We start from the raw sequence: 13,336 nt of genomic DNA on the forward strand, positions 1-13,336 counted from the left end.
ACGGACAATTTTATTTTTATGGAATATCTACATTTTTATTTTTATTTCACCTTTATTTAACCAGGTAGGCTAGTTGAGAACAAGTTCTCATTTACAACTGCGACCTGGCCAAGATAAAGCATAGCAGTGTGAACAGACAACAACAGAGTTACACATGGAGTAAACAAACAAGTCAATAATACAGTAGAAAAAAAGAAAAAAAAGAGTCTATCTACATTTGTGTGCAAAAGGCATGAGGAGGTTGGCGAATAATTACAATTTAGCAGATTAACACTGGTGTGATAAATTATCAGATGGTCATGTGCAGGTAGAGGTACTGGTGTGCAAAAGAGCAGAAAAGTAAATAAATCAAAACAGTATGGGGATGAGGTAGGTAAAGGGTGGGCTATCTTCCTGTTGGACTATGTACAGCTGCAGAGGTGTACAACAGTGAAGAGGCGACTCCGGGATGAAGGCCTTTATAGGCAGAGTTGCAAAGAAAAAGCCATATCTCAGACTGGCCAATAAAAAGAAAAGATTAAGATGGGCAAAAGAACACAGACACTGGACAGAGGACCTCCTCCTAGTAGGCCAGCATCCCGGAGTTGCCTCTTCACTGTTGACGTTGAGACTGGTGTTTTGCGGGTACTATTTAATGAAGCTGCCAGTTGAGGACTTGAGGCGTCTATTTCTCAAACTAGACACTCTAATGTACTTGTCCTCTTGCTCAGTTGTGCAACGGGGCCTCCCACTCCTCTTTCTATTTTGGTTAGAGCCAGTTTGCGCTCTTCTGTGAAGGTGGTAGTAGTACACAGCGTTGTTAGATCTTCAGTTTCTTGGCAGTTTCTCGCATGGAATAGCCTTCATTTCTCAGAACAAGAATGGACTGATGAGTTTCAGAAAGTGTTTTGTTTCTGGTCATTTTGCGCCTGTAATCAAACCAGGAATGCTCAACTAGTCTAAAGAAGGCCAGGTTTATTGCTTATTTTAATAAGCACCACATTTTTATAGCTGTGCTAACATAATTGCATAAGAGTTTTTTTTAAACTTGGCACATTGTGTTAGCTAATCCATCGGAACACAGGAGTGCTGGTTGCTGATAATGGGCCTCTGTATTCTTATGTAGATATTTCATAAAGAATCAGCCATTTCCAGCTACAATAGTAATTTACAACATTAACAATGTCTAGACTGTACTTCTGATCAATTTGTTATTTTAATGGACAAAAAATGTGCTGTTATTTAAAAAAAAACAAGGACATTTCTAAGTGACCCCAACCTTTTGAACGGTAGTGTAGATCCAGAAATACATCACAGCTCAGGGCCGGCTAACGCCAAGATATCTCATTGCTCATTTTGATATATCTGTGACTCAAGTTTGGGTTGGTTTACCCTCTCCAAAAATGGCAAATTTAAAATAAAAAGGCTGTAATTCATTGAACGTTAAATGATTGTAATAGCCATGGTGGAATGACAGCAGTGCTAGGGTGAGATTGAGGCACGGTAGCCTTGATATTTATTTAAAATGTTCTCTGTTCTCACCACATTGCTGGTGCGGAGTCTGTCTGTCCTCTGATAATGAGTTGTTTACTCTGAAGGAAGAGTGGAAAACATGAGCCAGCCAACCTGTGTAGTTGGCTCATTGTGGTTATTTCGTCCACCAACACTAGAGAATGGGATGAGTGTGACTGAACTCCAAGCTGTCTTAGGCAGAAGCCCAAGAGGAAGTGGAGGTGACACATTAATGGGCTTTACAGGAAATTGGGATGAAACTTCCTGTGTCCCTGGATCATGTCACTCTCCAGTTTCTCAATCACATTCTTAAGAAATTATTTATATAAAAAATATTGAATGTTAAAATCATGTCAGGCATAGAACAATCTAGTTTACTTGCATACTGTGCACGTTTTTGTGTATGGTGACAACAAGCACTTATTGTTGAATTTCCTTGAGTTTGACTGACTCCGCTGCTATTATCTTTAAAGAATGTCAGTTTTCCTATTTTTTTCCTTATCATTTGTCATCATTCCTGTTGTGTGGCATCAAATTAGGGCAAGCTAGTGTGAACACTTGGATAGTTTAGTTATACAAATATATCTGTGAGATTAAGCTGAATTTAGTCCATATAATTTGAATTGATTTGTAGTGTGTTATATTATATCTGGATAGACTGAATTGTAAATGTAGATTATGCAGTAGAACTGGTCCTGGTTTCCTAAAAGCATGTTAAGTTCGTTAAAACCATAGGATCCTAACGATGAATTTAGCCTTAACATGCTTTTGGGAAACAGGGCCCTGAGCTGTAGATCCTATACTTCACCATCATTCCTGTAAATAGCTATATTGAATGTTATGATGTACACTTTCACTCAGATTCTATTGAGACCAAACTCAACATCTTAAGTGTGAAATGTAGTTTAATGTTCAGCTCTCCCCTCCTTTAGTGTTGTTTCACTTGTGCCTTCAACGTTGCTCTGGACAACATTATGAAACTCTTTGGACATATTCATGTTTTGTTATTGAAATGTACATAGTTGATGTGAATAGTTGTGCAAAGATGTGTATTTGTTACATAATCGTGGCGTGATTTTGAAATAAGGAATGTCATTTTCCAACTGTCCAACCATTTGCTGGGTATACTTCCATAACTCACTGTGTATAGACTTACAGTATATATCATGAAACTAAGGGCTCTGCTTCCGATCCCTTTTTCACGTCTCTGATCAGTTAATATATACTGCTGCTCATTTCTGATTCCTTTTTTAAAAATCCTTCAGCTGGATCCTAAACTTTTCTACACCAAAGATTTCCTAGTTATTGAAATAACTGGAATCTGGAATTATTCTACATTCATCATTCTGTTAAGAATGACAAAATAAGCCATTTCCCTATTTTATAACAATGTAAATGAAATGCTATTGGGAGATTTTGATACAGCATCTGAAGTCAGCTGCTGCCTGCTCTCTGCTAACCAAGGTCAGAGATATTGTCATGGTTAAGGACTGGATTCAATCTGTATCGTGGAAGATCCGTCTTATAGCACGATAGAAATTTAAAGGCAATGTTACCACATTCGCGGAGACCGCATTCACGTAATCGCTGCATGTCGGCTCAATCACAAATTACCTTTACATTTTAGCACGAATCTGCCACGATATGGATTAAATCCAGCTGCTCTGACTCACTCAGCCCACAAGTATGTGGATAACTTTTATTTCAAACCACTAATACCATATGAAATAAGCCTACCCAACTGGAACCTCAAGGGAAAATAAGGCCTAGATCAGATTGTGTTAACCGGCGATAGCTGATGTTTTGGCATGTCCGAGGTGTCAAATTGGTGAGCAGCTGCCTTGATCATTCACAAAGCCACACCAGTCCTTCTCTTGTTAGAAATTCAGACCGAGAAAGTGTAGGCTATAAAGAAACACTCCAATTGAAAAATCATTCAACAAAATTAGGATTTTTAGCAGCCTAATGGAGGTGTAGATTACATCTCACATGCCCGTGTTTAACTTGTAAACAAGGCTGTCTGGGCTTTCTCTTAATACCACGTCCCATTTAGGCAATGCCAGGAGCCGCTTGTGGATTTGACAGCTCTGGTGCAGTTCCACCTGACACCACCAAAACAACAACTATGCTGATGTCGGCCAAAGCGGATCTGATTTAATCATTTTTAATTGCAATATTGTAGACATATGCTATCAAATTGGTGAGAATCTGCATTTCAATTAAACTATGCGCCTGTGTCATTTGCAATACTGTGTATTTTGGGACACCTTGTGTGTTATGACCCTGCAACATCAGTGACTCAGCTGGAAAGTAGTACACCCATGTCGACTGAACTGTTTTTCAACTTGGGAATGAACATACTAAACCAAGAGCTGGGGGCTAATGGGACCAGTGTTTGGTTCTGGGTCTACAAAACTGTCTAAATCATGAAATTACAAAATGTGCCACAATGTCACTTGGTTTACAATAAAACTATGGACCTGCATTAAATTTGTATAAATGTCAAGATTAAAATACTTTATTGAACAACCTTTTACAACTGTCAATCATTAAAATCCACGTTGAAGGCATTTCCTCTCCATTTTCACCCACTGAGCGATGGTGTCGGACTCCATCTTACGGGCCTTTATAACGGATGCCGGATCAGCATCATTGGCCTCTCTGGGAAATAACATTAGCATTGAAATGCAGCCATTCCCATATGGTGATACTGTATAAGAGACTAATATTATAGCACAAATAATTGTATACTGTGTGAATTTACAGTAGTTAAGTGGAAGAAAGTCAAGTGAAATTTCTAATCATAAGTTCTCTCACCTCAGGTCCAAATGGTGAGCCCCCTCTGAGATGTTGATTGCAATCAGTGATGAGCTCAAGGACTTTCTCACCTACAGAACATTAATCTTACAAGTTAGACAGATTGAATGTATCACTGGCTATGTTTAGACAGGCTGCCAATTATGACAATTGTTTCCACTTATTGGTCTTTTGACCAATCAGATAAGAAAAAGATCTGATTGGTCAAAAGACCAACTAGTGGCAAAAATATCAGAATTAGGCTGCCTGTGTAAACACAGCCACTGATGAAGAGCATTTAAAATGTGAGGTTTTAGAAAAGTAGCACTCAAATACATTTGATTCATATTAGAGGTCGACCGAATATGATTTTTCAATGCCGATACCGATTACTGGAGGACCAAAAAGGTTGATACCGATTTTTATTTATAATAATGACATTTACAACAATACTGAATTGACACTTAACATAATACATCAAAATCTATTTAGCCTCAAATAAATAATGCAAAAACATAGTGTTGCAGAAGAAAGTAATATGTGCCATGTAAAAAAGATAACGTTTAAGTTCCTTGCTCAGAACATGAGAAAGTTGGTGGCTCCTTTTAACATGAGACTTCAATATTCCAAGGTAAGAGGTTTTAGGTTGAAGTTAATATAGTATTTATAGGACTATTTCTCTATACCATTTGTATTTCATATACCTTTGACTATTGGATGTTCTTATTATGTTCACTAGACTAGCCTAGTGGTTAGAGCGTTGGACTAGTAACCGGAAGGTTGCAAGTTCAAACCCCCGAGCTGACAAGGTACAAATCTGTTCTGCCCCTGAACAGGCAGTTAACCCACTGTTCCTAGGCCGTCATTGAAAATAAGAATATGTCCTTAACTGACTTGCCTGGTTAAATAAAGGTAAAAATATTATTGCCAGTAACAGTATAGCTTCCGTCCCCCTGGGCTCGAACCAGGAACACATCGACAAAAGCAGCAGCGCAAGGGGAATAACTACTCCAAATCTAAAAGCGAGTGACGTTTGAAACGGTATTAGCGCACACCCAGCTAACTAGCCTGATAGGCTTGAACTCATAAACAGCGCTGTGTTTGCGAAGAGCTGCTGGCAAAACGCACAAAAGTGCTGTTTGAATGAATGATTACAGGCCTGCTGCTGCTTAGTCAGACTGCTCTATCAAATCAGACTTAATTATAACACAGATATACAAGCCTTTGGTCATTCATATGGTCGAATCCGGAAACTATCATTTCGAAAACAAAACGTTTATTATTTCAGTGAAATACGGGTGGCATCCCTAAGTCGAAATATTCTTGTTACATTGCACAACCTTCAATGTTATGTCATAATTACATAAAATTCTGGCAAATTAGTTCGCAGGCAGGCCAAACTGTTGCATATACCCTGACTTTGCGTGCAATGAACGCAAGAGAAATGACAATTTCACCTGGTTAATACTGCCTTCTAAACTGGATTAGTAGTTATAACTAGTGATTATGATTGTTTTTTATAAGATACGTTTAATGCTAGCTAGCAATTTACCTTGGAGTCTACTGCATACGTGTAACAGGCAGGCTACTCGTGGAGTGCAATGGTCAGAGCGTTGGACTAGTTAACTGTACGGTTGCAAGATTGAATCCCCTGAGCTGACAAGGTGAAAATCTGTCGTTCTGCCCATGAACAAGGCAGTTAACCCACCGTTCCTAGACCATCATTGAAAATAAGAATGTGTTCTTAACTGACTTTCCTAGTTAAATTAAGGTATAATTATTTATTTTTTAAAATTGGGAAATCGGCTCCCAAAAATACCGATTTCCGATTGTTATGAAAACTTGAAATCGGCCCTAATTAAAATCGGCCATTCCGATTAATCTGTCGACCTCTAATTCAGATCTTACCCCTCCATTTGCCCATGGGTCCAGATCTCCATTGGAGAAAATTATGTTGCTGGCCGTGGAGAGGGCTGATCGAGACAACCAGAAACATAAAGAACAAAACATCACTGAGGAAACTATGGAAATATCAAGCAGACAAGGGTGGCCCTAGAGAGAAGTGGCCCTGTATGGCTACATTGATAGAGCTTGTAATGCCAGGATTGTATTATTATTATTATTATTATTATTATTATTGATTCTCGCTGGGGCCACTCATACAAGAAATGTATGCATGCATAATTAAGTCGCTTTGGATAAAAGCATCTGCTAAATGGTAATAAGGGTTCAAGAAACAAGCCCTGTGTACTGTATGGGAATTTCAGATGAGCAGAGCAGCACACTAACAAAGTCAATTATTTAAGGTGTACATACAGTGGGGCAAAAAAGCATTTAGTCAGCCACCAATTGTGCAAGTTCTCCCACTTAAAAAGATGAGGCCTGTAATATTCATCATAGGTACACTTCAACTATGACAGACAAAATGAGAAAAAGAATCCAGAAAATCACATTGTAGGATTTTTAATGAATATCTTTGCAAATTATGGTGGAAAATAAGTATTTGGTCACCTACAAACAAGCAAGATTTCTGGCTCTCACAGACCTGTAACTTCTTCTTTAAGAGGCTCCTCTGTGCTCCACTCGTTACCTGTATTAATGGCACCTGTTTGAACTTGTTATCAGTATAAAAGACCTGTCCACAACCTCAAACAGTCACACTCCAAACTCTACTATGGCCAAGACCAAAGAGCTATCAAAGGACACCAGAAACAAAATTGTAGACCTGCACCAGGCTGGGAAGACAACCTGCAATAAGTTAGCAGCTTGGTTTGAAGAAATCAACTCTGGGAGCAATTATTAGGAAATGGAGACCTACAAGACCACTGATAATCTCCCTCGATCTGGGGCTCCACGCAAGATCTCACCCCGTGGGGTCAAAATGATCACAAGAGAGGTGAGCAAAAATCCCAGAACCACACAGGGGGACCTAGTGAATGACCTGCAGAGAGCTGGGACCAAAGTAACAAAGCCTACCATCAGCAAGGGCATTGAAGTTGAAACGTGGCTGGGTCTTTCAGCATGACAATGATCCCAACACACCGCCCAGGCAACGAAGGAGTGGCTTCGTAAGAAGCATTTCAAGGTCCTGGAGTGGCCTAGCCAGTCTCCAGATCTCAACCCCATAGAAAATCTTTGGAGGGAGTTGAAAGTCCGTGTTTCCCAGCAACAGCCCCAAAACATCACTGCTCTAGAGGAGACCTGCATGGAGGAATGGGCCAAAATACCAGCAACAGTGTGTGAAAACCTTGTCAAACGTTTTCTGTAAGTCTTCACCTCTGTAATTGCCAACAAAGGGTATATAACAAAGTATTGAGATAAACTTTTGTTATTGACCAAATACTTATTTTCCACCATAATTTGCAAATAAATTCATTAAAAATCCTACAATGTGATTTCCTTCAATTTTTTTTCTCATTTTGTCTGTCATAGTTGAAGTGTACCTATGATACAAATGACAGGCCTCATCTTTTTAAGTGGGAGAACTTGCACAATTGGTGGCTGACTAAATACTTTTTGTCCCACTGTAGTTAGCATCTGTAGCTGTGGTGATTAGGGGGGCAGCTCTTACCATCACCCCAAAATTGGGTTTTGAGCCAGCCAGGTCGGGGGATCACCCCCCAGCGCTTGGAGCAGTATTGTTCCCTCTGTTTCTCAGTGAAGGGCATAAGAGGGAACATGTCACTCACATTGTTGCTCTCATAGCACATCTCAATCTCTGTGCAGGCCTGAAAGAGAAGACATCAGTCTTTGTGAAAACATTTCCATAATTATTCAATTTTCAGTAGCTCTGCTTAGTTTTCCAACTTGATGAGCAAAGAACAAATGGTAATAACTTGGTGATGTATACTGTACCTGGTAGTCCCAGGCCAGGCTATTGAAGCCCAGTCCACAGCCAGTTGGGTCAGCACATTCCACATACAGGGTGTAGAGGTCAAAGCAGGTCAGATCTCCTGTAGAGTTGTACACTATTCCTGTAGATTTGGCAATAGATCAACTACATATTACAACATGCCAGTTGCTGGTAGACCTAACATTGCATCTTCATATGGAATTGTGAGCACCTGCGATACAGAGCATCAATAATAAAGGGATTTCTGGGTTGATTGGGTATATGGTTTATAATGATTCTGCCTGAGGAGCAGCTGGGGGATGTGTAGGAGGAGCACCCTCTAGTGGAAACTGATATGAAATGCATCAATGATACAAAAGTCAACTGGCAGAACCCCGGGACTCATGGAGAACTCACTGGGCAGCGCTCTCGCCTACTTACCTGCAGTGTCTTTTAGGGCATGCAGCAAATCAGCTCCACCCAACATGGTGTCACAGGCCACCTACAAGCACAGAGTTCTCTTCTTAGTTCATCACAAACATAGTATGGGTTGAACAACATAGAAGGGGTGAAATCCCAAAGAGTTGTTATCTGTGAGTAACAGTACCTTGACTGGGTTGGCAGGCATGCTACCCATGAAGTGGGTGCTGTAGGGGTAGTCCAGCATGGCCATGAGTGTGAAGGCATTACGTAAGAGCCCATTCAGCTGGTGGATGTCCTTATACGAGGATGGAGTCTTGCACAGGGAGAACGCTGACTGGATACGGCCATAGTCTGATGTCGGACAAACATGCAAAGGAGACAACGAGCATTACTGTAATGATGGAAAATCAGTGCTTTTACAGTGACATACAACCTTATACGTATCAGTGATGACAGTAATAATTTGTAAAGGCACATTCAAATGATGAACCCATTTCTACAGATGCTTATCAAATTCTATTTGTTACATGTGCCAAATACAACAGGTGTAGTAGTCCTTACAGTGAAATGCTCACTTACAAGCACTTAACCAACAATGCAGTTAAGAAAAATATGTGTTAAGTAAAACATAAGAAATAAAAATAAAAAGTAACAAATCATTTCAAGAACAACAGTAAAATAACAATAGCAAGTCTATATACACTGGTTAGCTGAGGTAATATGTACATTTAGGTAGAGTTAAAGTGACTATGCATAGATAAACAGAATAGCAGCATGTAAAAACATGGGGGTGGGGATGCAAATAGTCTGGGTAGCCATTTGATTAGCTGTTCAGGACTCTTATGGCTTGGGGGTAGAATCTGTTGAGAAGCCTTTTGGACCTAGACTCGGCGCTCCGGTGCATAGGATGCCACGCTGCTTTCTTAGCTAATATCGCTTCCTCCTGATTCGGCACATACGAAGGCTCGAACCGAGGACCTCTGCCTCGCAAACACACGTGACCGCCCATCTAAAGCATATTAAGTTGTGCCACAGGAAAGCTAGCTATTCAGCAGCGCAAGTAGAGACACTTCAGCGCCTATTCAACCTCAGGAGGCTGAAGAAATTCGGCTTGTCACCAAAAGCACTCACAAACTTCTACAGATGCACAATCGAGAGCATCCTGGCGGGCTGTATCACCGCCTGGTACGGCAACTGCTCCGCCCTCAACCGTAAGGCTCTCCAGAGGGTAGTGAGGACTGCACAACGCATCACCGGGGGCAAACTACCTGCCCTCCAGGACACCTACACCACCCGTTGTTACAGGAAGGCCATAAAGATCATCAAGGACATCAACCACCCGAACCACTGCCTGTTCACCCCGCTATCATCCAGAAGGCGAGGTCAGTACAGGTGCATCAAAGCTGGGACCGAGAGACTGAAAAACAGCTTCTATCTCAAGGCCATCAGACTGTTAAACAGCCACCACTAACATTGAGTGGCTGCTGCCAACACACTGTCATTGACACTGACCCAACTCCAGCCATTTTAATAATGGGAATTGATGGGAAATGATGTAAATATATCACTAGCCACTTTAAACAATGCTACCTTATATAATGTTACTTACCCTACATTATTCATCTCATATGCATATGTATATACTGTACTCTACATCATCGACTGCATCCTTATGTAACACATGTATCACTAGCCACTTTAACTATGCCACTTTGTTTACTTTGTCTACACACTCATCTCATATGTATATACTGTACTCGATACCATCTACTGTATGCTGCTCTGTACCATCACTCATTCATATATCCTTATGTACATGTTCCTTATCCCCTTACATTGTGTATAAGACAGTAGTTTTGGAATTGTTAGTTAGATTACTTGTTGGTTATCACTGCATTGTCGGAACTAGAAGCACAAGCATTTCGCTACACTCGCATTTAACATCTGCTAACCATGTGTATGTGACAAAGAAAATTTGATTTGATTTGATTCAGGTTGAGGAGTGAGTTTCACAGATCCCCATTTGCTACACATGCAGACTTTACCTTCTATTTGAGCCAAGTCTTGCAGCCTCTGGAACGCCCCTCTTACAGCATCCCTACACTCTGGGGCATAGTTCTCAAAATCCTACACACACACACACACACACACACACACACACAAAAATACATTTGGTAATGTTAACAGAGAAATGTAAAAATCAAGAAAGTAGAAAATGCAGAAAATCTAGAACGTTGGTCACTACAATCAAGGGACAAAATAGACCAGCTACTGTGAGACTATCTACTGTAAATCTGAACTTACAGATGTGACATCCTGGAAAAACTGTTTTGATTCCCCCATCCCTGCAGTAGACAGGATGGGAGCGCTGGCAGCCAGAGCCCCTGCTACAATGTTTGGGTACCTCAGTCTCATGTAGACTGACAACATTCCTCCATAACTGAAGGCGAGAGAGAGAAGACAACCTTTGTATGAGAGACTGGCCTCTTATCTCTACTGAAGTTGATGATGTCATTGTCTCATTGAGATTCTGTCTGATACTTTGGAAGAACAGAATTGGGAATTAATTGGATATGTAAAGAAAATATTATGCCTTCATTGTGGGAAAAGACATTTGGAACTGCAATAATTTTATCTAAAAGCATAGAGTTTGCTTTGTAACATTTTTCATGAAACAAATTGGAACTTGCATTTAGCTACAAATAATACAAACGACAGATTTCAGATCACTGAAACCAATACTGAAATCATTCAATAGACATTTGGTTTCCAACTGCCTGTAATAAAGCTCTTACCTTCCACCAAAGACAATGACTGGACATGCGGAGGCTCCCAGCTGCTGTTTCAGTTCTGTGATCATGATAGCATAGTCTGCTAGGGCCTGTTCTACCGTCAGTAACCCAACCTCTGGGATGTTGAACGAGTCCTGGCCAAATGGGAGTGATTTGCCATAGTATCTCTGTGGAGAGAAAAGTGGAACATGAATCAAACATTCAAGGTAACTGTATGCATCATGTTATAACAGCTCTACTTGAGTGTTTGACTGCTCTGTTCAAGGACATTCTGTAGTCTGGTATGAAAACAACCATAACAGAGAACTGATCTGAGCCTAGTGTCTCTATCCATAAAGCGTCTCAAAGTAAGAGTGCTGATCTAGGATCTGTCCATACAATATTATCCTAGATCAGCAATCCTACTCTGAGACGCTTTGTGGATACGAGGCCAGCCTATTTCTGTGATACGGTTGAGTAACTTCCCCAGTTCTGTCACAATCACAAGCTTCAACATGAACATGTGACACATTATGGCCTCTTACATGCTCAGCAAATATGACCAGAGCTCTTTGCTGTGCTGCCAGCTCTGTGATGAATCCAGAGTTCAGGGCAAACTCCCAGATGTCTCCCTCATTTCCTGTGTAGAAGAAGATTGGTCCAGAACCTCTCTTCCAGTACTCATCTAAAAGGACACAGAGTATGGCAACAGTCAAAAGAGAGCATGCAAGTTGGACTGAATAAGAGAGACCAGCACAAAGTGTGCAAAATAGCAATAGCAATGGATGTTCACCTGTGATTAGGTACCGTTGCTCATAGGTTCCATTGCCCATACTGTTGAAGTTGAAGTGGTCCATTATTTGGGGAAAGTATTTCTCTTTAAATTGGGGTTTTGGGTCAGTGCTGTACCCATGATTCTTGACCTAAAAATAATGTAAAAGCATGAAATGTTCAGAGAAACAAACCTGATAAGCCTATAATGTAACATCTGAGATCAAACATGCTAGAGTGAATGAAATATCAGCAGTCTCTCTCGTCTTAGCCATTATGAACAGTCTTAGCCATAACTATAAACACGTGTACTACGAATATAATTTGGTAACTATGAACATCGTTTAAGAAATGCAATGGTTGCTCTTGCATAAAATAACTATAGTTAGCTAGACATACTACCAGCCATGAAACAGACATGAGTAAACCCCAGTAACAGTGAACTCTTGAACGTCTGGGTAAAAAGGTTACCTGAAAACGGCTGTGTGTAAGCCCCTGCGTCTCAGAGTAGCGGGAGAGCAAGACAACAACGCAAATAAAACCCCAATTTGTCATATTCAAAAGGCTGTTGGTGAAAGCCTCTGTAAATAACTGTTTCGAAATGTTAATTGTATAAATCACATGACATAGCTTCCGAACAGCTGATTTTGTTTATTGACCTCTGAACCCAGGCAACGTTTTGGTCATGTGCATAGTGGAAGTTGTAGTTCTTTCAATCGACTCAACTGTGAAGTCCTAAAAGACACTAGACGGGAAAAACTACTAAATATTGTTGGTAAAAGAATCGCATTATGCATGGGGAATAAAATACAATATAACTGTTGACTAATTTGTCCAGATAGATAGATAGATAAATTAGATGTTAATGTTGGTGGTAAAAAGTCTAATCTTTAAGACAGTGTAAATGTCTTCATAATGAATACAACTGTAATTCATTAGATATTAATATTGAGTATGAAAACTCTACTAATAACATTCAATATCAAGTTGGAGGCATGTCTTGATTGTTTCTCTCTCTCTCTCTCTCTCTCGCTTGCTCTCTCTCTCACACACACACACACACAAACGCACACACATGTACTCTTACTCTCGCTCACTTTTTGTTTCTCAGTATCAGATATCATCACCTGAGTTTGATTGTACTTGCATGGTTGCTGAGTCCATATTGTTCAACTACAACAGACTGGATTTTGTAGACCAAACTGATATCTTGAAATGAAGAACTGTAAGACTTTGTATACTTTACAAGATG

At 40.2% G+C, this 13,336-nt stretch overlaps 1 protein-coding gene across 1 annotated transcript; it reads right to left on the reverse strand.

The window, feature by feature from the left end:
• Positions 1–3,976: 3,976 nt before the first annotated feature.
• dpp7 (dipeptidyl-peptidase 7) lies at positions 3,977–12,750 on the reverse strand. The gene is made up of 13 exons (XM_046347684.1): positions 12,556–12,750; positions 12,107–12,236; positions 11,859–11,998; positions 11,338–11,501; positions 10,847–10,982; positions 10,588–10,669; positions 8,727–8,893; positions 8,561–8,621; positions 8,143–8,261; positions 7,859–8,015; positions 6,196–6,260; positions 4,309–4,379; positions 3,977–4,152 (listed from the first exon to the last, which is right to left on the reverse strand). Exons 1-13 carry the CDS (start codon positions 12,637–12,639, stop codon positions 4,041–4,043), a joined length of 1,488 nt encoding a protein of 495 aa, XP_046203640.1. The 5' UTR covers positions 12,640–12,750; the 3' UTR covers positions 3,977–4,040.
• Positions 12,751–13,336: the final 586 nt, after the last annotated feature.

Source organism: Oncorhynchus gorbuscha, linkage group LG04 (assembly GCF_021184085.1).
Source record: "Oncorhynchus gorbuscha isolate QuinsamMale2020 ecotype Even-year linkage group LG04, OgorEven_v1.0, whole genome shotgun sequence".
Lineage (NCBI taxonomy): Eukaryota > Metazoa > Chordata > Actinopteri > Salmoniformes > Salmonidae > Oncorhynchus > Oncorhynchus gorbuscha.